This window comes from Fukomys damarensis, unplaced genomic scaffold, assembly GCF_012274545.1.
Source record: "Fukomys damarensis isolate Sample0158 unplaced genomic scaffold, DMR_v1.0_HiC HiC_scaffold_15, whole genome shotgun sequence".
In the NCBI taxonomy this organism is placed as follows: Eukaryota; Metazoa; Chordata; class Mammalia; order Rodentia; family Bathyergidae; genus Fukomys; species Fukomys damarensis.
The window spans coordinates 14,454,693-14,479,289 of NW_022900927.1; the positions used below are offsets into that span (position 1 = coordinate 14,454,693).

The window sequence follows — 24,597 nt, forward strand, 5'->3', positions numbered from 1 at the left end:
ATAAGGGAGAGGAAAAAAATATGAGAAAATGTAAAAATGGAAATAAAGTGTTTGTAAATGGGGAGGGGAGGAGGGGGTGAAGGGAGGGCAGGGACAAGGGGAAAAAATGAGAACCAAGAACTGCCATGTGAAGGTACAGGATCCCATTAATGAATGTAACTGTATTGTGGACCTAGATTGTACCAATAAATTCAATTAAAAAAAAAAACTAGAACTCTTGTCCCAAATAAATACACAAAGTAAAATCTTTTTCATTTCCCATGATTTTTTTTAAAGTGTGTAACCTATGAAATTTTCGTGGTATAATACATTTTCTGTTAAGTTGCTGGAACATATTACCTAAAATAGAATTATCTCCCAGAGAAGACATCTTGTTTAATATAATTCCTAATTTTTATAACAAAAATTCACTAATATATATCTATAATTGAATTAGACCAGGTGAATTCAGCATGTCAGAGTAACTTAGCCTTCTGTATGGAATGGCTGTTGTTTTTTCAATAACTAAGACCATGCGGTCAGACAGGAACAGTGACCCTGTGTGTCAGTCTTTCCTACTTTGCAATATTCTAAAACTTACTGCTTGAACTAACTAGAAGAAGAAATACTTTGCTAAAAGTTTGTGTGTTTTTATTCTTCCTTGTATGTTAAGGGACACAAAGGGGCAGTTGACCAATTTGTCAGGTCAAGAACTGAGAGCAGAATAGAACCATCTCTTCTCCCTAACTAGAGTCACTGCTTTCCTCATAGTCACAGGGAGGCAATAGGAGTGGGAAATTAGACTAAGAAAATACTAATGAATGAGACACATGTTTGGACAAGACATTTACTTGGTTTTCCTTCATAGCAAAAGACATTTTCTTAGGAACAAGATACTGTGTTAGTATGTGACAGCAGAAATGTTGATGTAAAATCTGGTCTTCATGCTGTTTATGCCTCCATGAGTAAAACTAGCATGACTGACAGATAATAAGAGTCAAGCACTGTGCTATTTTAGGGCCAGTATAGCAATTAGGTAATCTCTTGAGTCAGTAAACAGTTCAAGAAAACAATACCATACAAGTGGAAAGCTATTTAACATATTGAGAAGGAAATTAATCTGAAATTCTTATCTTTGCCTGTTACTAAATACTGTGTTCTGATTTATAATCTAAATACACAATATATACATAATCCATATTATACAATTATATACATGTATATGTCATCTTCATTGTTACAAAAAAGTCTGTTTTACAGTTTACTAGACACATGTATGTATAATTTCTAATACATGTTCTCTAACATATAAGATGTCTAGTCCTGCTGTTACATGGGTATTGGTGATATCCATGGAGAATATTATTCTTTTGAGTAGAGTGGTTTGAGAATTCATTTTTCAAGTTGTTTGTTCATTTCAAGTTCTTTTTCTATCGCTTCTCGGCCTTTTGGCTAAGATCAAGTTCTTTTTCTAAGACTTTTCCCCATAAGAAAATGGAGCTTTTTGAATCTTCTTTTTCTTTCCTAGTTTGGAATTCAAATTAAAGTAACATTCTCTGTGTTTTAATTGCATACTGCTAGTATGAAAAAATGAAAGAAGCACCCTAACAATCTGAATTTCTTCCATTAATAGTATGTGCAGACATATGTTGCTTAACAATGGGAATACATTCTGAGAAATGTATCGCAGATGGTTTTCTCATCATGAAAACATCTTAGAGTACACTGACACACTAGATGGTTTAGATAAGTCATTGCACGTGTCCTCTTGATGCTATCAAGAGATTAACATGAGATTCATGAGGGTGCTTCTAGAATAATATAGCATACTGTTTTACAACAAACTATTTTTAAATATAATTAGAAGGAATACACTCTAAATATAAATATATAGTAAATACATAAACCAGTAACATAGTTCTTCATTATTAACTGTTAACATATGTTTGTAGAGCCAGCCGCATGATAGTTTATTTACACCAGCATCATGAGATTGTATTGCATTGTACTGTGACATGGCAGTGGCTATGATGTGAATAAGCAAAAGGAATTTTGCATTTCCATTATGAGTTTACATGACCATTGTCCTGTATGTGGTTGATTGTTGACCAAAACATTGTTACATGGTATGTGACTCTGTTTTTTATTCTAATTGTCTACATTGCTTCCTGTCATCTTAAATCCTTTCATTATCTGAAGCCTTGAACCTAGTCTTAGAACCTAGGACCAACCCTGATCCTTACAAACAGGATAGAATGAAGGAGAGAAGAGGAATTTAAATGATTAACATGAGTTCTCTACCTGAATGGTTCAATATCAAGTGAGATCTCACATTGATCTAGCACTGAACCTTCATGGTACCACAATTCTTGTAATTAAATTTATATCTTGATCACTTTCCTCATTCCCAATTTCTCTCACAAGTCTATCACCCAAGGCATTCAAAGCTTATTTCTGCACCTCAGTCTCATTATGAGTTGGTAAACTGGCCTACCTATAGCTAAGTGCTCTTCTGTTTGGATCGCTAGTGTTTTTTGCTTCTAGATCCCCCACTCCCCTGCTTTTGCCCTGATGTGGCTACCCCTCTTTGTTTGCCAGTAATGCAAGCCACTTGTCTTGACTGCCACCTGGCAGGAGATGTGAACAGTGATTAAAATTTACCAATGTAAGGGAGTCTTATTTTCGTTATACTAAAACCTTGATCTGAGAAATAAAAGGTTTTGACAGTAACCCCTGTGATCCTGTGATCATTACATATAGGCTTAGAAAGTCTTAATGGAATTATAAAAATATGCTGCTAATATGATCAAATATCAAGCTTGTATAAATTTGTCATTCATATATTAGCATATATGCTAAACTGGATGTAAACAAATGAAGAGACATGCAGTGATCCTTATAATTAATATGATATAGCAAAGAAGGGGTTTTAAAAGTTTGAGTATTTGTATTTAAGTGGGAAGGATAGAGGAAAGGAAATGGGGGAAAAGAAAAAATGTGAGATAATTAAAAGATGAAAATAAAGTGTTTGTAGATGGGGAGGGGAGGAGAGGGTGAAGGAAGGGCAGGGACAAGGGGAAAAAATGAGAACCGAGACCTGCCATGTAAAGGTACAAGGTCCCAATAATGAATGTAACTGTACTGTATACCTAAAATGAACCAATAAACTCAATGAGACAAAAAAAAGTGATAATAGTTCTTTACTCATAAAAGATGAAAATAAAGTGTTTGTAGATGGGGAGGGGAGGAGAGGGTGAAGGAAGGGCAGGGACAAGGGGAAAAAATGAGAACCGAGACCTGCCATGTAAAGGTACAAGGTCCCAATAATGAATGTAACTGTACTGTATACCTAAAATGAACCAATAAACTCAATGAGACAAAAAAAAGTGATAATAGTTCTTTACTCACAATAAACAATAATTGGATCGTTTAACATTGAGACAGGTTTATATTCTAATGCAGAGGTTTACAAACTTTTCTAAAGGGCTAACAGTAAACATTTTAGTCTGTTGTAGTCTCTGCTCAGTTCTACTGCTAAGGCACGAAAGAAGTTGTTATAGACAAGAAGAAAATAAATGTGACTGTGTTCCAATAAAACTTTTATAAAAGACAAGGAGTAAGAAACTCGAAAAGCTTTTTTTCCCCTTAATTTCCCAACTCTTCTCATACCCCCAAACGGTTACGTTTTGATTTTAGGGCTATATAACTCGATGTAAAAACACAAGGGAAAGGTAGGAGTGAAACACTGCGCTCATTTATTTACTAGTCTCCTGGTAAATGCATCTGCGCTCTGTTACTAAAACTAAGTTACAGAGCTGGTAGGGTTTTATTATAAGGACAAGTAAATGTAAGGCTACAGTAGGAAAAGAGAGCAGGACTACAGGTGTAGTAAGGAACTATTTTCTGTTCTGCAAGCAACTTCGTTCCTATTTATTTACATACAAGGAACTCCCTCGATTACAATTTACCTTGTATGTTCTGAGCCCATCTGGGAAATCATAAACAAAACAAGGAAGGAAAGGACAGAAAAAGAAGAAAGATCCAAGTGTTCAGGGTTTGGTGCTGTGTTCTCCCCAGGGACCCTTCTATTTGTCACTTTCTTCTCTGACCCCTTTTCATGTTCACTTTACATGGCTCCTCCCTCCTCGTTTATTTCGCTGGGTCCCTCTCTCTAGTCTCTTTAAAGCTCTTCACAGCTTCCTTTCTGCTTGTCTTCCCCTTGTGTTATCTACAAAAAATAAGTAAAGAAAGAAACCCATGATGTATATTCTGAAACTTGTGCCGGTTTCTAAGTGACGCTGAGCATGCTCAGTAGCGAGAGCAGGTTTTGCTCCCCAGCAGCTGGCCTGATTCGACCTCTCCCGAAATAGACATCTGCCTCTCTGAACTCCTGTTTAGGGATGTCATTCGCTTTTGCTCTCTCCTCATTTTCAAGGTTCAAAGGGAAGCAGCGAGGAGGATTCCGAGGTCCCACTGCCCTCACAGCCAATGGAGGGCCGGCGAGGGAGGAGCCTGGCTCAGCTAGAGCTTCTGAGGAAATCATCCTCGGTGCTTGCAGTGGAGCCTGAGCCCTGCTGCATGTGTCACAGCACAGCAAGGTAATGAAACAGTAGAGGAGAAACGCTGTGTGCTGTGGGATGCTGTAGCACTTTCTGAAACATCTGCCAAGGGTTCCTGTGGAGCAGGATCTTCTGAAACGATTTCTTCTTGAAGCTGCTTTGGGTAGCTGGGAAAATGATACATATGCTAAACGCAGCCGCTGATAGAGTGAAATGGACCAGATCCGGTGCCGCCAAGAGGGCTGCCTGCCTGGTGGCTGCGGCATATGCTCTGAAAACCCTCTACCCCATCCTTGGCAAGCGCTCGAAGCAATCTGGCCAAGGGAAGAAAAAAGAAGCTTGCCGGGCTGCAGAGAACAGAGGGATACTGCATTGCACCCAGACCGTTTGTAAAAAATCTTCCCCTGGAGTGAATGCAGATTTTTTCAAACAGCTACTAGAACTTCGGAAAATTCTCTTTCCAAAACTTGTGACCACTGAAACAGGGTGGCTCTGCCTCCACTCGGTGGCTCTAATCTCAAGGACCTTTCTGTCTATCTATGTGGCGGGTCTGGATGGGAAAATCGTGAAAAGCATCGTGGAAAAGAAGCCTCGGACATTCATCTTCAAAATAGTCAAGTGGCTTATGATTGCCATTCCTGCTACCTTTGTCAACAGTGCAATAAGGTACCTGGAGTGCAAGTTGGCTTTGGCTTTCAGAACTCGCCTCGTAGACTATGCTTATGAAACCTATTTTACAAATCAGACTTATTACAAGGTGATCAACATGGATGGGAGGCTGGCAAACCCCGACCAGTCTCTTACTGAAGACATTATGATGTTCTCCCAGTCTGTGGCTCATTTGTATTCCAATCTGACCAAACCTATTTTAGATGTAATTCTGACCTCCTATACACTCATCCAGACAGCTACCTCCAGAGGTGCAAGCCCAACTGGGCCTACCCTGTTAGCAGGACTTGTGATATATGCCACTGCTAAAGTGTTGAAAGCCTGCTCTCCCAAATTTGGTAAATTGGTGGCTGAAGAAGCTCATAGAAAAGGCTATTTGCGATACGTACACTCCAGAATTATAGCCAATGTGGAAGAAATTGCCTTTTACAGAGGACACAAGGTAAGATAGAAATTAAGGTGATTAATGAAACATGAGACTGTTTAGCAACTGCAGTGCTAGATACCATCTGTTGTGTTGTTAATGGCCCCACTTGCTTAGTGTTTTGCATTCTTCTGATATCATCGAACCTTGTATTAAAATATGTACCTCACTGTCCTTTTAAATCACAAGTTGTTGAAGAATTATAAGTGCAGACTTTACTCAGGTTTTGTCAGAATAAAATTTCAACACCCCAAGAAACAATCTACATAGACTGTTACTCAAATACAATCAAAATTATCTGAAAGTATTTTCTTAAAATTTAAATCCTAACTTGGTAGCTGGTCCTAAAACATGTGAAGGAAATATATATTTGGAAACTAAGAATAAACACAGTGAATTGCTATTGAGATAGAAAATTTAGGAGAATATTTGTTGTTGTTGTTGTTGTTTCTTTGCTACCACAGAGGAAAACTCCATGCTTTCAGACAGCTTTGACAACCTTGCATGTCTGATGAGTAATGGCCAGTTTTAAGAAGCATAGGAGGGTGTCTCATAAAGTGACATTTCCATTACTCTTAATTCATTTTCAGCATGAATATTTTGACAAAGAGGTAGAATTAAATTTTGTTTAGCTTCAAGGAAAAAAAACCTGAAATAAGTGAATAAATGAATGGGGAAAAATTAAATTGTATTCAAAATAACCCAATTACATAAACTTATAGTGCATAAAAGCAAATGTTGGAGGTAATGCATGTGAAATGACTTGGCAGATGAAATATTAATATATTCTAAAGTTGAAGATATTTTAATGAGCAAGCAGAATTATTTACTTTATAAAGTATCAGCAATTACTAGAGTTTTATAACACCAGAACCTACTGAACAAATTTAGAACTTCTACTCCCACTTGAAAATTGGCCTCAGTGTTGTATTCATTATTTTGTTTTGTCATTGTTTTAGAATATTTGAACACAGCAAAGTAAATTATGGTGTGTTTACTTTTAGATATTTCTGGTGTGATCAAGAATAATGTGGATCTAACATTCTTTATACATATCTTATAAAATATCATTTAATGTTAAGGTTTTATAATTTTGAAATCTTAATTATAAATTATATATATGCATGCTAAGTAAGTGTTGTACCACTGAGTTATATCCCCAGCCCATTTTCATATATATTTATGCTTAGTTTTTTCAAATAAAGCATATATAACCAAAACTAATAGTGATTATAATATTAATCTGCCTTTATCAGTTAATACTTGTAAATAATACTATATTAAGTAAACAAAGTAATACAATACATCCATATAATTATATAAAGTCTTCAAGCACATGTGGTATTTTCATAGTTCATGCTGGGTTAATTCTAATCTATTTCCTTCTGTAGATAGAAATGAAGCAACTCCAGAAAAGTTACAAAGCTTTAGCGGAGCAAATGAACCTTATTTTATCCAAACGCTTGTGGTACATCATGATAGAGCAGTTCTTGATGAAGTATGTTTGGAGCGGCTGTGGACTAATTATGGTGGCTATACCTATTATCACTGCAACTGGCTTTGCAGATGGTGGTAATGACATTTATGCTTCATATTAAATACATAGTTAACATTGCTTGTCCAGGTATCGATAATTTTGTGTGGATGAAACTGTATATATAAAACCAGTATTCTCAGTTTTTAGTGATAAGAAAAAATGACAGGCTTTGCAATGTTCAGTAAGGAGACCAGGAATATGAAAGAAGGGAAACAGGTGACTCAGAGGACCTTTCCAATTCTGAAATATTTTAGAACTCTCTGACAGTGTTTCTGGGAATCTGCTTTGAACAGTTTTAACTATACTGCCTAATACAGAATGGTTCTCTAGCTTATGGGTATTCTCAAAACAGTACCTTCAGAAAAAGTATAAAGTTGCTGAGGATTTAGCTCAGTGGTACCAAACCTACTTCACAAGTGTAAGGTCCTGAGTTCAATCTCTGGTACTGGGGGGAAAAAGTTAGAAAAAGTATAAAATATAACCAAGAAAAACATGTTTCATTCTTCATGTCCCGTGAATTTAGTCTATAACTGAATCTGCCCTGATTGTGATTAGATTGGTTCACATTGAAGAATTCAATTTACCACAGATTAAAAATATTTGGAAAAAAAATGTGTCTTTAACAGACATGTACTTTTTCCTTGTCGTTATTCCCTGCAGAACATAGTAGAACAACCACTTACATCGCCTTTTTATTAGGTGTTACAAGTAACCTAGAGATGATTTAAAGTATGTAAGAAGATGTAAGTTGTGTGCAGCTACAACCCCATTTTATATAAGGCACTTGAGCGTCTGTAGGTTTAGAATCTCCAGAGATTCCCCCTTCCCCTGTGGGTACCAAAGGATGACTAATTGAAGTAGCAGTATTTTCTACTCTTGGCCCCAAATAAAACATCCTCTTCCCTCTGTAAAAGCCACTTGAGCAAAATTTGGCTTAGTGTTGAAGGAGCCAGACAAAAGCCCAAGCTTCACAGCAACAAAGAGATCTGTTCAAATCTTGGCTCCCGCTCTTCCTGCTTAGGTCCTCTTAGTCATATTAATGATGCTATGCAATCCTCAGTTTCCTTGTCTATCAAATGAGAATCAGAAAGGCTCCCACAGTGGATTATTGTTTGAATTTAGTAGAATGGTGTTTACAGAGTACAAAGCATGTTGTACTTGCTGTATGGTAATAATTATTACTTAAAAAAACCAAAACCAAGAATAATGTAACAGAATGCACACTGTTTCTATAGTTTTTGTTGGTGTACAACTCATGATTAATATTTATTTTGTTTAGGGTGAGCTAATAAAAACAAGTTAAAAATGTAGTGTTTTTCAATATTTTGAAACAGCGATTCAGTGCTTTGGCATTGCCAAATTTGAGTCATTCTTAATCTAAAAATGTTTATTTTAGTAAATTATGATCTGTCAGTTCTTCATGGTAAGTGCTATACACATACCAAATAACACTCTGTAGCTAAACTGTTTAATAAGCATATTTAGGCCACTGGGAAAATTGAATTGTATCTGTTTGCATGTTTCTAAAACTTATCAAAAAAGTACCACAAGAAGTTTATATTGAAAAGGTATTGTTGGTATAGTATTTTAGACATAATCCCTTTGTAGTGAAATAAATCCCTTTTCAAAAGAGTACTAGAGAAAAAATGTATAGTTTTAAGATTAGTTTTACTAAGAAATTTGACAAAATATTCATTAAAAAATTATCCATCAAAACAGTAATCATTGAGCCAGACATAGTGGCACACAACTGTAATCCCAGCACTCCAGGAAACTGAGGCAGGAGGCAAGTCTGAGGCCAGCCTGGGAAATTTAGCTCATCAGCAAGATTCTGTCACAAAATAGAAAATTAAATAAGGTCTGGGGCTACATCTCAGTAGGAGGGCCCTGAGTTCCGTCCCCAGTAGTGAAAAAACAAAAGAGTCATTAAAAAGTTTATGTATAATGTAAATTAGAGACAAACCCATAATGGTGTGGTTCTGTTTGCAGAGTTTGGTTGTGTTAGAAAACCCTGGAGTATTCAATACAGAACAAAAATGTAGCTATTAATGGTGACAAATTAGCCCCACAGAGAATAGTCAAAGTAAACAGTGTATAGGAAGAATCTATCAGGCTTACTTAACAAGATGTAATAAGATACTTAAAAATAAATCCTAAAAAAAACTTATTAAGAGAACATTATATTAGATTGAAATTTTAATAATACATTGCTGCAAGTGAAACAAAGTTTATCTGAAAGCTTTTTCAAAAAAAATTTTATACAGAGAAGAGGAACGTAGAAATTTTATAGAAGAAAAATATGAAATCATGACAGCATTGACAGTACTTCAAAATCTTCTCTAGGATCTAAGGTTATTCCATATGTTTTTGTTTGTAAATGTATGCATATATTTACTAAATATACTTGGCCTATAATGCATAACATATGAAAACATTATTTCACTCAGGTAAAACACATTTTTAAAGAAAATGATATATCTTTGAGGCTTTATGTCTTGGAATTACATGCCAATTTTCTGATCTATCTTCAATCTTAATTAACACTTAACCCCTGAGATTTCTCATATGTTAGGAAAGAATAAGTTCATAATACTTATATTTTAAGACAAAAAGAGGTAGAACATAAATGAATGAGAGAGTAGCAGAGGCAAAAGTAAGAAAAACAGGATGAGGAGGAAAAAGACAAAAAGAAGAAAACTGCTGTTCAAATTTTGGTTTGCTATTTAATAGTTGTTCACCCTTGGAAAAATTACATAAACTTTTTAAGTCTTTCTTTTTGTATATTATTAATAGGAGTAATGTATCAGTAATATTTATTATAAAATTATATATAATGTCCTTAATGTGCTTCGAAACAGTCCTTGACAAGTTGTAAAAATGTAGGTGGAAGCAATTGTTAATATTTATTATTTTCTTACCCTGTGGGCTCTGGAATCAGATTCTCTGGGGTTCAAATGGTAGATATTGGGTTGGGGATTTAACTCAGTGGTTCTGCTATCTAACTCAAAAGCACAAGGTCCTGAGTTTGATCCCTGGTACCAAAAAACAAAAACCAAAATCAAATGGTGGATATTTTGCTTACCAGGCTATGACACAGGGCAAATCATTTTATTTTGCTTTTCTGATTTTCTTACTGATGCTTGTTGGTAAAACAGAATAGTGATGTTAAACAGAATAACGATGAGTAAATTAATACATTCACATAACATAGCTTCGTAGTTTTCAATCCTTTTGCTTCCCTCTTCTTTTCCTCCCTCCTCCTTTCAATCCCCTCCCCCATCTCCAAAGTCTACTTTCTAGTTTACTGTCATCTCTCCTTTATTTTTCCATTTACGTGTTTGCTCATTTGTGTGTGTTCAGATTTCTTATATAAAGAATATATGTAATATTTGACTTTATAATTCTGGTTTATTTCCCTCATTACAGTCTCCAGTTCCATCCCTTTTTCTGCGTGTGACATGATTTCATTCTTCTGTATGACTGATTCATGTTCCATCATGTGTATATACCATATTTTCTTTACCCACTCACCTGGTCAAAGGCATCCATAGCTTAGCTATTGTGAATTATGCCACAATATATATGGGAACATAGAGCTATAGTATATTGTCTTTAATTCTTTTGGGGACATGCCCTGGAGTGGAACAGCTTTAGCAAGTGGCATTGTCTACTTTTAGCTTTTTTGAGTAATCTCTGTACTGATTTTCAGAGTCCTTACACTACTTTACATCTTAACCACCAATTTAGAAGGAGGGTTCCTTTAGGAGGATTCTGCACCTCACCAGAATTGCTTGTTTATTGTATACTTCCTTTAGGCATTCTGGCAAAAGTGAGATGAAATTTCAAAGCAATTTTGATTTGCATTTCCCCGATGGCTAAAGATGTCGAGCATTATTTCATTTACTCCTTGGCCATTTGTACCTCTTCTTTTGAGGAGTGTCTGTTCAGTTCAATTTCCCATTTTTTCTATTCAGTTCAGCCCCCCATTGTTGGGATTTAGGCCATCTGTTTTTTTTAATAGTTCTTTATATATTGTAGATAGAAATCCTCTGTTAGAGGAGTAGCTAACAAAGATTTTTCTCCTCTTCTGTAGACTGTCTCTTCACTCTGTTTATTGTTGCCTTTGCTATTCAGAAGCATTTTAATTTGATATGATCCTGTTGACTTTGGTATTATTTGCCGTGGTATTAGAGTCCTATTTGGGAAGTTTCTGCCTGTACTTAAGAGTTCAAGTGTTTCCCCTATGTTTTCTCCTAGCTCACTCAAACTTTTTGATCTTTATGTCTAGGATGTGGTTCACTTTCATTTGATTTTAGTGCATCATGAGAGGTAGGGATCTAGTTTCAGTCTTCTGTGTGTGGGTGTCCCCCTTTTCCAGCACCACCTGTCTTTTATATAGCATATGTTTTGGGCCCCTTTGTGAAAAATCAGATGGTTGGAATGTAAATGTCTGACTTTGTTTTGTGTCTTTTGCTCTATTTCAGTGGTCTGCATGCCTGTTTCTGTGACACTATATGGTGTTTCTGTTGTTATGGCTTTGAAGTATAATCTGAAATTCAGTATTGTGATGCCTCAGACTCAGCTCTTTTTGCTCCCGATAGCTTTTGCTATTCTGGGTCTCTTCTGATTTTTAGAATTATTTTTTTCTAGTTATGTGAAAAACATTGTTGATTTTAATAGGGATTGTACTGAATCTGTTGAGTGTTGTTGGTAATATGATCGTTTTTACATTAGTTCTTCTAAACCATGAATAAGGAGTCTTTTCATCTTCTAATGCCATATTCAAGTTCTTTCTTCCATATTCTGTAATTTCCATTCTAGAGGTCTTTCATCTCCTAGGTTAGGTTGATGCAAATGTTTTTCTGAATGTTTTTACTTTTTTGTCCATGATACAATTTATTATTTTAATTATTTTCCTGATTTCTTTCTCAGTGGGTTAATTATTGGTGTACAGAAACACTATTGATTTTTGTTTGTTGATTTACTATTCAGGCACTTCGCTGGGTTTTTAAAAAATATATTTTCTTAGTACATTTTAGGCATACAGTACAGTTACTTTCATCATGGGGATCTTCTACCTTTACATGATGGATCTTAGTTCTTATTTTTTCCCTATTCCTCTAGCCTCTCTTCACCCCTTGCACCCTTCCCCATTTACAAATTGTTTTCACTTTTTTCCTTTTCTCATATTTTTTTCTTTTCCCTTATTTCCTTTCCCCACCCTTCCCACTTCCCCTGCACCTTTAGCCCTTTTCTTCCTACTTCATATCATCAATTACATAATTTGGATCTTATTTACACTTTTAGTTTTTCCACACCAGAGAAACTATATGGTATTCATTTAATTTTTTTGTGCTTCATCTTCCTTAATTTCCCAAGTAGAGGAAATTAGCAGAATTTTTACAAGTGCTAACATATGTTAAACTCAGAACAGTGACTGTCTTATAGAAAATGATCAACACATGTTCGCTTGTATGATTATTATTGTTCTTTTAAGTCACAGGTAATACTGTGGGTAAGAGAAACAACCTGCAAGATTTTGCTGGAGGGTGAAAAGAAAAATAGCCCTGCAGTACATTTTTCTGTGCCATTCACTCATAACTTTCACTAAAATTTGAGGATAAGATTATGTTAATGTTTAAATTCACAAAATTGCACGTAGAGCATGTCATTTTCGCATTAGAAGAAGAGCTTACAAATTTATTTTAGAGCCCCAGGCTTACCTAAGCTCATACCCATACTGGAAGCACTAAGGTTGAGGGGTATTATGTAACTTCTGGGCACTGCTCTTTTCTCCTATACCCTGTGCCTCCTTATCCTTTCTACATTGAAACTTATTCCTGGGTAAATTTGAAGCTAAGCAACTATAAGACACAATGATTGAAAAAAAGAGATAAAACAGTACTTATCATTTTATTTTATCATTTAAAGGCCACTGCTTCTCTATGATAGGAAGAGAAAGACAAATTGTGTGAAGAAAATAGATATTTGAGAGCTATAATTTCAACTTTTTAAAACATCAGTAGGCAATTTTCTTTTCTTTATATCAAAAGCAGTCTGGACAAAGCTATCGAAAGCTACCCCTAGCTTCCTTTGGCCAGACCTTGCTGCAGATACCCGTCAAATGAGGAAAGCCAGCATCTGTACTGCTCTCCTTGCCCAGTGTCCATTTGTGATGTGCAGTTGTGAGCTGGCACAGCAGAAGTCACAGCTGAGAGTTGCCACATCCTGGAGCGAAACTGAACTCTGCCTGCACCCTAGTATGTGGGGTGATGTTTTCATCTCTAAAATGTTCCCTCAATAAGATCATATCCATTGCACTTGCTACATTGTATCTTCTATTCCAATCCCAAGTTACTGAAATGTCATTTTATATTTTTTGCACAGTTTGTATTTATTTACACTTCTGGTGAACAAGTAACATATCGGTAATTCTTAATACACATCACACATACATTTTAGTTGCAAATAGTCAAGAATATTAAGTGGCTATGATTTTTTTAAAGTGTCACTCACATGCCAACAAGCACACAGTCACTACTGAACCATTTGAGAAATTTTCACAGAGTATATAAATTACACCACCACTCAGAAAAAACAGAGTTTTTCCTTACATAGTGTACTATTCCATACATTTCCACAAAGTGAGTGTCACTGCTCAGAACGTAATAGAATATCACCATACCAAATACCTTATAACCTTCCATTTTTTATTACCAGCCCTTTGTGTCCTCCTCTTCCCACTCCCATGGCCAAAGCAACAGTGAGCATATCAACTCTCTTGCCATTGATTGTATTTGCTGGGTTTTTTTAGACAGGGTCTCACTATGTACTTGAGACTGACCTGAAAGTCAGTATGTAGCCCAGGCTGGTCTCAAACTCACAGTGATCTTCCTGTCTTAGTGTCCCGAGTGCTGGGATTATAGGCGTGCACCACCACGCCCAGCTATTTGCTGGGTTTTGAACTTTACATAAACAGTGTTAAAGTATGTGCTTTTTTGTGACTAGCTCCTTCCACTTAGCATTATGTCTATGAAATTTATCAGTGTTGCTGAGAATTAGTCTAGTTCATTTGTTCTCGTTGCTATGTAGTATCTCAAATGACAATTCCACTTCATTTATTCTGTTGCTGTTTTGTTGTATTTAAAGATATATCTATCTGTAGATAAGTGCATTCAGATACACACACAATCCCAAATGTCTTTTCCCACTCGGTCTTGCCTCCTCATTCTCTCAATGGTACCTACCAGACATCATAATTTTAATTTAGTCTGCTTTATCAATGGGTTTATTTGTGATTAGTGGTTATACCCTATTTAAGAAATCTTTGCTTAACTCAAGGCTATTAAGATATCCTCCTACTTTGCCTTCCAGAAATTTTGTTAGTTTTTTTCACATTTAGCTCTTTAATTTAGAATTCTTTATATATGGTATGAAGTAGGTTAAGGACATACATTTTTGCTGAGATTAATCAAAGTGAAAAAGATACAGATGAAGGAAGAAAATAAACTAAAATGATGTTTAAAAAAGGATGAAAGGTTAATGTTACCTTCTCATTTTTAAAAAAATTAATGCACTATTGTTAGAGTAGTTTTAGGCCTGTAAAACATTGATCAGAAAGAACAGAATCCTCAAGTTCCCTGGCCTCCAGTGGTTTCTCTTATTAGTTACACCATGTATTCATGCAGAACAGTTGTTAAACCTAATGAACCAATGTTATACATCATTAATTGAAATCCATAATTTATATTACAGTTCACACTTTATGTTCTACAATAACAAGAGTCTGGATAAATGTGTTATTATATAAACAGCATTAAAATCCTTTCTTATCTTTTCAATGAAATAGCTAGAGAATGACCAATTTTCAATACTTATTACTCTCAGTTCAGAAGTAGCAGTAAAACAAACAATATTACATATTGCATTCTTAACCTAGGAACTTACTACAAAATAGTTAAAACCTTTTGTGAGGAAAATAAATGTGTTGGCCTAAGATACAAAATATGTGAATATTTGAGGTTAAAGATTTATATCTCTGATACTAAAGGATCTGTCACAGAGGTCAGGCAGCTGGTTGGTATGTGCATGACAAAATGTAACTGACACTGTCCTTATATTGCCCACCAAAGAACAGCTAGGACAGTGAAAAGTATGTGCAAACTATGAGAAACTATTTGTTATTTTATTACTAAAATTATGAAAGCCCAGTAGGTGTTAGTCTGCCAAACCAACATGAAAATTATCATTCCATATCAATGAGCAGTACAATTGTGAAAACAGATTTTCTTAACACAACCTATCAGTGTAAGCTACTGTTCAAACACCTTTTAACCCAAATTCATAAAATCTCATAAGATTTTAAATCATCAGCCAGATTCTCCATGAGTCAAAACTATTCTTAGTGCTTTAGCTGATGTAGCAATTCACTATTTTGTAGTTTGCTATCTATATTCTATCACACATTTAAATACATTTTGAGAATATCTTTATACTGTTCCCAGTCTATCTATCTAATCACGTCTTTACTCCTGACTTATATTGGTATTCATACCAGTGTACCTTTTTTCCCCACTCTCTCCCTTTCTTTGAGGAAACCAACTAACTACATGAGAACTAATGGTATTTCTCTAGAGCAATGTTTAATAGTAGGGCTGGGAGTGGGTATAATGGACTTTGGTAAAAGGTTCCCGTGAACTCATGGTGGCTCTGATACTCAGTGAAAGCACTGCCCAACACCAACACATTCTGTAGCCTGATCAGACTCATTCGATTGACATCACTTGGAATTTCTCTTCTCTGTGTCATTGCTTATCGGGTACTTGTGATCCATTAAAATTTTATACAGTCTTGAAGGCTTCCTTCAAACTGAACTCCCCTATGAAGTATGTCCCATGTCTTGTATCAAGAAATAGTTTTTGCCCCATCCAACCACCTGACACAAGCTCTTATAGGCTACCTTGCATAGTTGTTTGAAAACTTGTCTTCACTTTCTTAACAAACTATAAATTCCCTAAAAAGAGAGACTGAAAATCATATTTATCCACGTTTGTCCCATAATGTTTTGCCTTATTTCTTGCATATCAATGTATTCTGTAAATACCTGCTGTGTGGCTTTATCTTACAGTATCTGTGGATGTCTTTTAAAATCAGCAGAAGGCCGGGATTTAGCTCAGTGGTTCCACCGCCTGCCTCGTGAGCACAGGACCTGAGTTCGATCTGTGGTACAAATAAATAAATAAATAAAATCAGCTGAGATATCTATGAGCAAATAAAGGGAGATATTTGGAAATTATAGCAGAGTACAAGTTATATATTTACATCATTATGGGGGAGCTTTTGATGTAAATCAGAGGGAAGTATATGTCAAAATGAGCCTATGGCAGTCTAACATCATTACTAATTTCTTCATTAATTTGTGACATCTAATTTGGAGTATTTTGGAGATAAAGTATAGAAACATCAAATAAAGATGCAAAGTGATGCAGAGATTATAGTAACAACCTGAAGAGAATAATTTTGAAGAACAAGACCAAAATCAAGCAGATATTAAATCATAGCAATAAAAACTAGAGACAATAATAACAGCTAACATTAGAACACTATGGGTGAAATATTAGACTATAACACTTCTTTTTTTTTTAACCTTTAACCCTGAGAGACAGGGTTGTTTAAGATAGTAATATTATTTTCCTCAACTTAAGGATGAGAAAATAGGTAGAGAGTGGATAGGTCACCTAACTACTTTCCTCTAAGCAGCAGAACTTCTGACTCTTAAGTGTACTTCTCTGTTGACTGTAGGTTAGGATATTGACCCATCCATCCCTCCATCTGTCCATCCATCTATCCACTCAGTACATATTTAGTAGTACTAGTATGTACTAACTAGTCTTTGTGAATGCCAGGAATAAAGAGTAAAAGACACAGTCTTGACCCATAATGAAATTATAGTTCACTGGAAGACACAGAAAAGCATTTTCAGAAAATCTGTACTAAAAAGTGAATGCTTGAGGAGGAGCTAGGCAATAAGAACAACAACAACAAAAAGAAGCACATTAAAGGAAGAAGAAATCCCAAATATGAGAGGATTAGCACAGTATGGCATGTTTGGAATACAACCATATGGCGAAGGATGTTTGAGAAAGGTAGACAAAGTCTGGATTATGAGGGCCAACTCCTCTGCATTTTTATGAAAGGAACGGCTCCATGAATGTTTACTTATGTATTTATGTCAGGATTATTTACTGACCAGATCTGTAATATTTTATTGTCCAGCAATAATAATGGCAGAGAGTTGAAAGCCAAATGAAAATAGTCTTGATTCCTATAGATTCAGTTGCCCTAACTTCTAAAAAATAATAAAACAAAAGGAAACTTCAAATAAAATCTGGTACAAATATGGTTAGTAATTCAGTATATTTTTAGGAAGTTGCTATCACTAATGAAATATTAATGGTTATTTTAGCCATAGTGTATATAAAATAAGACATTTAGTTAGTTGGAAAAACTTAATAGTTTTGGCATACTTTTTTTTTTTTAGATCTAGAGGATGGCCAGAAACAGGCTATGGTTAGTGAACGGACAGAAGCCTTTACCACTGCTCGAAATTTATTGGCCTCTGGAGCCGATGCCATTGAAAGGATCATGTCTTCCTATAAGGAGGTACTTGCATTTCTTTTCAGTTTGATTAAAATAAAATACATAATATGAAAATCAAGCAAAATGTATATTACCAGATAAACTTGGCATTTTGTGAACATATCTTTTCTCTCCCAGAAGCTGCTGAGATGAACAGCATCCCCTGTGTTGCTGCTAAACTCTTCATTGTTTCTTTTTCTTGTCTGTAGTACATGTAATATATTTGTATGTATTATACTTGTATGTAGTATATTTGTTTTTAAATTTAAAAACAAATAGTTTTTCGTCTGTGGGCTCAAGTTAGGGTGCCTAAATTTACATTCTTGTTTCAGCATGTACACATTATGTAACCTTGGCCAAGTTCTTTAAACTTGTGTCTTTGTTTTCTTATCTGTCAAATGGGGATAAGGACAGTACTAACTGTGCAGGGTTGTTGCAAGTTAATGCATGTAGAATACTTATTAAGCATTCATTAAGTGTTAGTTAAGCAAACTTTACCCAGCCTTCACTGCTGAAATCTCACCAATCACACATGACACTTTCTTGCTACTTTACTTTCTTTTTGCCTTCCACGCAGAGTGTGGGTTTTCCTTCTCTCTATCTCTTTGAATAACTGATGTGTTACACATAATTTAGTGACATGCCTTGTCTATTGATACCATTTTCCCAGTTTTTGTGGTTTTCTTTCACTGAGAAAAGTGGTCTAGATATGAGGTGAGTCACCTTTCATGATACCTGATAACAAGGTGCTTTCTTAATGGAAAAACAGCAGGATGTTAACTCAAATTGGACAGCTGGCTCCTTATGGGCTGAGGCAGAGACTTATCTCCATTTATTTTATAATCTTACCTAGGAAAAAAGCCCACATATTTAATATTTTTCCTTAGAAATATGAATCATATTTGGCTTGAAATGAAGCTGGATTTGTACCAGGAGGATTTGAAGCTTTTCACTGAGCTCACTTTCAAAACCGCTATCCTCTAGCACAGTTATTTCTCTGGCCAAACAGGAAATTTGACAATGAGTTTGGCTCAGAAACATTCATTTCATAAGAAAAGAAAAAGTGCTTTTCTTTAATTTAAAATTTAAAATTTTAAATAGAAAAGACACCAAGTATAATGGATTGTTATTTCATTGAATTTTCTGCAAACCTTCTAGCTTTCTGGAAGTGAAATTTGCCACATGAGCAAGGGCCAAATCAGAAATTTGGCTAAAAGATTCTTAAGAATAAATAATATTCTAAAATGTTCACATTTCATTTTGATCCATCCATAACTAGGATGAATAATTTTTAGGTGTTTACAATCGAATCAAACATAATGACAGCTTGCTACCTTACTCTGTTGGTAAGCTATTTACTGTCATTGGTTTTATGTATTATGTATTTCTCATGTATAATAAAATAAAATCTTTAACATTAAATCGAGAAGCTTACACTATTACACATTTATTTAAAAGTCTGTCTTGGATACATTAACTTTATTTTCTTTTTGTGTATTGATTTTAGATCACTGAATTAGCAGGCTATACTGCTCGAGTGTACAATATGTTTTGGGTCTTTGATGAAGTAAAAAGAGGCATTTATAAGAGAACACCTGACATTGAAGAGCCTGAAAACCATAGCAAGAATGGAGCTAACATAGAATTATCCCTTAGTGACACATTGGCAATTAAAGGTATGAGACTCAACTGTTTAAGTGTTATTTTATCAATAGAACCAAATCCTTTTTAACAAAAGTTTTGTTAAAGTCCCTAGAATTAGTACTGCAATATGAGGGGGTGATGACTAACAACAAACATCATCCTAAAAAAGCAACATTATATTTGGAAAAAAAATTCCAGAGCCATATTCAGGAGCAATGCATATGGTAAAATGAATTATTTGCTTTTAAAATTCAGCTAACAGAATTATAGCCAATGTCATATTGTTTTTTATTAACCTATGTTTTAAGAGTGTTTTATCATCATGTTTTAAAATGTATTATTCCACTTCTTAATGCTCTTTTGTGCAGCATTGTATTTTTTTCTATAGGAAAGGGTTAATTTAAGGAAGCAGAGTAGTTGTAAAATGGATGGCAGGAGTATAGCAAATGAAATTTAGCTGTGCAATCACAATGATATTGACATTAAATTATGATAAAATCATGATTCTGAGAAAGATTTTCTAAACAGGTGTCAAAATATACAAGTTTACACTAAGCATTGCTTCATATATAGATTTTCATATTTTTATTTTTGTTTCTTACTATGAATTACCCTTACAACTGAGTTTACTCACTATGCTGTACTTAACTTTATTGAATTAGCAATAACGTGGGATAACTTTTTGCAACTGAATTTATTTCTTAATTATAGGAAAAGTTATTGATGTGGACCATGGAATTATTTGTGAAAATGTTCCCATAATCACACCAGCAGGAGAAGTGGTGGCATCCAGGCTAAACTTCAAAGTAAGATGATATTCGAGACCCTTCTGATTATTGCCATCACACTAATACAAAACAACTTCAGAATTCATGTCCCTTAAGTTAAATACTTGGAGGACCACATGGAAGGAGGGGAATACAAGAAAGGTATGCACAGTGGCTCAATTGCAGAGGCAGTTACTTCCCCAGAAAGCAGAGAAATTTGACTTCTACTGCTTTATTGCCAGGTTGAAAATAAAAATGACAGTGCACTGAGCCCATGCAAGGTAACTTCGGGAGCAGTAAGAAACTAGCATATGGAAGTAAATTTGAAATTTTATTTATAGAAATTGCTAAAAATTTCAGACTATACTATAATATCCTTATTAAAATATGAAGGTAAAAGTCAAGTTTAATTTTGGTACTATACTTTCTCTAACTTTAATTCCTTCTTAAATAATCACATTTACTACTAGAATGATCATAAGATTCATGGATTCAAATTTAGTTTTTAATTTTGTTAAGAATAATTTGTTGCCAGGAGTGGTGGTGCACGCCTGTAATTCCACAACTCGGAAGGCTGAGGCAGGAGGATTGCTGTGAGTTCAAGACCAGCCTGGGTTACATAGTGAGTTCTAGTTCAGTCTACACTACATAGTGAGACCCTGTCCCAAAACACCAAACAAACAAAGAATAATTTATTATTTAATATCCCACATCCTGATTACCGAAACTAAGACGTAAAATATTCACGAAAAACCCGAAGCCCTGATTTAAAACATTGCAGAATTCATACATTTTAATGAAGGCAGCTGAGCTTGACTCAAACAGGTCCTAAGATTGAACTTGATGATCAAATTTAAAACTAATGATTTTACTGATGTACTAATGATTTTAGAATGGACCTTATTCTGGATTTAATTCTTAAGGATTTATTTACAAATGAGATGGGTTGTGGAAGTTGAGAAGAGAGGGTGAGATGCACTAAACCAGAGAAAACTAGGTACTCGTGCCACACATCACTATTGATTTATCCGTTAATAGCTTAGTAATTTGTAATTTATGACTTTTGTATAGTTTTTTCATTTTAGTCTAATTAGGTGTAGTAATATCTATTCTTGTTGCTTTATTTAAATAGAGTGAAATCAGCATACCCTTTTTTTTTAAAGTTTATTGGTACATTTTAGGTATACAATATGGTGACATTCATCACTAGGAATTTGTACCTTTGCATGATATATCTTGGTTCTTATTTTTTCCCCCCATTCCCCTGCCCTCTCTTCAAAACCCCTGCACCCATCCCTATTTACAAAGACTTTATTTCCATTTTTTTCCTTATGTCATATTTATTCCTTTCCCCTCTTCCCCTTCCTCTACCCCTCCTGGACCTTTTCTTCCTATTTCACATTATCTGTTATACATTTTGATCCTTATTTACCCTTTCAGTTTCACTTTCTCACACCAGAGAAACTATTCCTTATTTACACATATGTGTCCTATTTATTTCACTTAGGAGTATGGCCTCAATGTACATACATTTAGCTATAAATGTCTCTAGTTTCTCATTCTTTATGGCTTAGTAGTACTCCATTTTATTTTTAAAAAGCCACATCTTTTTTATCCAGTCTCCAGTTGATGGGCAATTGGGCTGTTTCCAAGCTTTAGCTATTACAAACTGTGCCACTCTAAACATGGGTGCACGTATATTGCTGTGGTATGATTGTTTTAGGATTTAGAGGTCCCATTTGACCCAGCTAACTCCTGCCGGGTATTTTCCCAAAAGAATTAAAAGCATATTCTTTTTTTCCTGTCCCTTTGTTTGTTTTTGTTTCTCTTGTTCTTCTCCCACCCCACATCAGGCAGGTAATGTGTTGAGGCCACGTCTAAGTTTAGAGAAGCAAAGCAATGTCACACAAGGGACTGAACTACCTGGTCATTCCATCTGTGAGCCAGAAAGGATCATGCATCACACTCTGTGTGTGGAAAAGTCCAGAGCTCTGTTTCTTTTATATAAAATGAACTAAAAATACTTAATCTTAAGTCTTAAGATTAATGCTAATCTTAAATCTTATAAATTTTGAAGTCCTATAAAAATAAACATTATTATAGTACACTTCTTGGTAATTATTTCTGACTTAGAAAGTTATATTTTAGTTCTTGGATCCCTACAACATGAAAGGAAAATTTTGTTTCAATGATTTAAAAATAAGTAAGTTTTTAGAAGAAAAGATGTCATCCCTTTGTTGGCCTTCAAAATGAGAAATATAATTTGCAGAAGAAAATTCAGTAAGTGTGGGAATTATTTTTGTCTGGAACTCATTGTTTGTAGACAATGTAGAGAATTTATGCTGGAAAATATTGATACAAAAGGCCTTTAATTCCCACTGAAAAAGTGTTAAATTTCCATGAATTCCTAATAGAAAATGACCCTATCAACATAGTTTTGTAAATGTGCTTCTTACTGTCACAGATACCTTTAAAAAAAATTATTTGAAAGTATTTATGCTTCTACAAATTTAAACTTCTTTAATCTTCTCTAGTGAAAAAGCACAAACAAATCACAAAGTTAATTTTTTCCAGGTTTGTCCCAGAATTTTGGAGGATACTAGCAATATAACATTTTTTCATCTTAGAAGTTTCAATATCATGTGTTCTACATCACTGACACTTGATATTTGTATCCATTCAATACGAAGTTACATCTATAGTTATCCTGTGAATTTCTGTCTCTTGTGCTTGCAAAATATATTCATTTTCATATCATTTACTTATTATAAAACATTTCTTAGGAGATACAAATGAAATTTTTTTTTTTTTTTTTTTTTGGTACTGGGGATCGAACTTGGGTCCTTGTGCTTGCGAGGTAGGCCACCGAACCGCTGAGCTAAATCCCTGGCCCTGCAAATGAAAATTTTATTGCTGCCCCTTTTCTTCGTTCTTCGTACTACCCTTTAAATACTGTAGTAAGACAACTCTTCTTTCCTTCTGAATGGAATGTGAACTCACAAAACTTAACTGTCTAAATCACAAATAAATAGAAGATAAAAGGAAGTCACCAGTAGATAGTACATAACTTCTGTTTTATGGATGAATACTACATATATGGAATATTTATGTATATTGATAAATGTATTCTTCACTTATACAGCTTTCCCTCAGTGTCTTTGAGGGATAGTTTCAGAACCAACTGCAGATGCCAGAATCTGCTGATGCTGAAGTCCTTTAATTGCAATGGTGTACAGAAAGAAATCAGAACGTGTTCAGTACAAATGCAATTTTGCCTCAAATATTTTTACTTCGCAGATGTTTGAATCTTTAGAAGCAGAACATGTACATATGGATGGCCAATAATATGTCTTAATTCATCCCTAGGCACCAGACTAAATTGCGCTTCTTGCTTGCCTCTGTCAGCTTTCTAAACACATTTTCTACATCTGTGGAGAAAGCAGAATTAGGGCCACCTTGTCTCATTGATTATAGGTTTTTGTGATTTTGGTGCCATTTCAAGACGGCTGAAGTACAAAATAAAGCCACTCAGCTGGCTCTTCAGATAACTGTTCTTTATAGCATATAGCATCACTGAATGTTTTTGTTTTTAGCATAACTGACTTTCAGCTGTAGTTTAAGCCACTGTACATGTAGCCAAATATTAATATAAATAATTTAGATTTTATGATTTCTTGTTATGTGGTTGTATTTTTCTATATATGTGTGTACATATATGTATATATATATATATGCATGTATATCTGATCGTAATACCTCAATAAAATGTTGTAAAGCCAGTGCTTATTCCAGAAAGATCCATTTCCTTTGTAATTAAATTATTTTATGATGCTTTTAGCCTTAGAGAGTTGCCAAAGCCAAACTTGATCTACACAATCCTCGTACTGTATATTTTTTGTTGATTTCTTGTTTATCCAAGGTGATCATGTGATTAAATTTTTTTAAATGAATCACTTTTGCATGCTGCCAAATGAAATTATCTTAAAATATTGCAGTCTATAATTTTTTTATGTTAGGTACAAGAAGGAATGCATCTTTTGATAACTGGTCCCAATGGATGTGGAAAGAGCTCTCTCTTCAGAATTTTAAGTGGGCTGTGGCCTGTGTATGAAGGAGTCCTTTATAAACCTCCTCCTCAGCATATGTTCTATATTCCACAAAGGTAAGTATTTGTTCTATGTTACAAGAAAGAATATCCTTTTGCTCTTGAATTATTTTGATTCTTTAGGCTCTTCTTTAAGGGTAATATCTTTAAGGGTATTGTCACTGAGAGAAGCTATTAGACAAACTAAAATTGGATTGTCCCAAAAAGTTTTGTTACTGCCATGATTTTAATAGTCTCTGGAACAATACCACTTATTTTCATTTTCATATCTGACT

At 34.8% G+C, this 24,597-nt stretch overlaps 1 protein-coding gene across 1 annotated transcript in view; it reads left to right on the top strand.

The window, feature by feature from the left end:
• Nucleotides 1-24,597, top strand: part of Abcd2 (ATP binding cassette subfamily D member 2) — a 64,825-nt gene that overhangs the window by 3,948 nt on the left and 36,280 nt on the right. Inside the window, exons 2-7 of the mRNA XM_010615428.2 lie at nucleotides 4,415-5,649; nucleotides 7,023-7,203; nucleotides 17,709-17,830; nucleotides 19,314-19,482; nucleotides 20,162-20,256; nucleotides 24,234-24,379. Coding sequence (XP_010613730.1) covers nucleotides 4,714-5,649; nucleotides 7,023-7,203; nucleotides 17,709-17,830; nucleotides 19,314-19,482; nucleotides 20,162-20,256; nucleotides 24,234-24,379 — 1,649 coding nt within the window. The 5' untranslated portion in view covers nucleotides 4,415-4,713. The remainder of the gene's footprint in view (nucleotides 1-4,414; nucleotides 5,650-7,022; nucleotides 7,204-17,708; nucleotides 17,831-19,313; nucleotides 19,483-20,161; nucleotides 20,257-24,233; nucleotides 24,380-24,597) is intronic.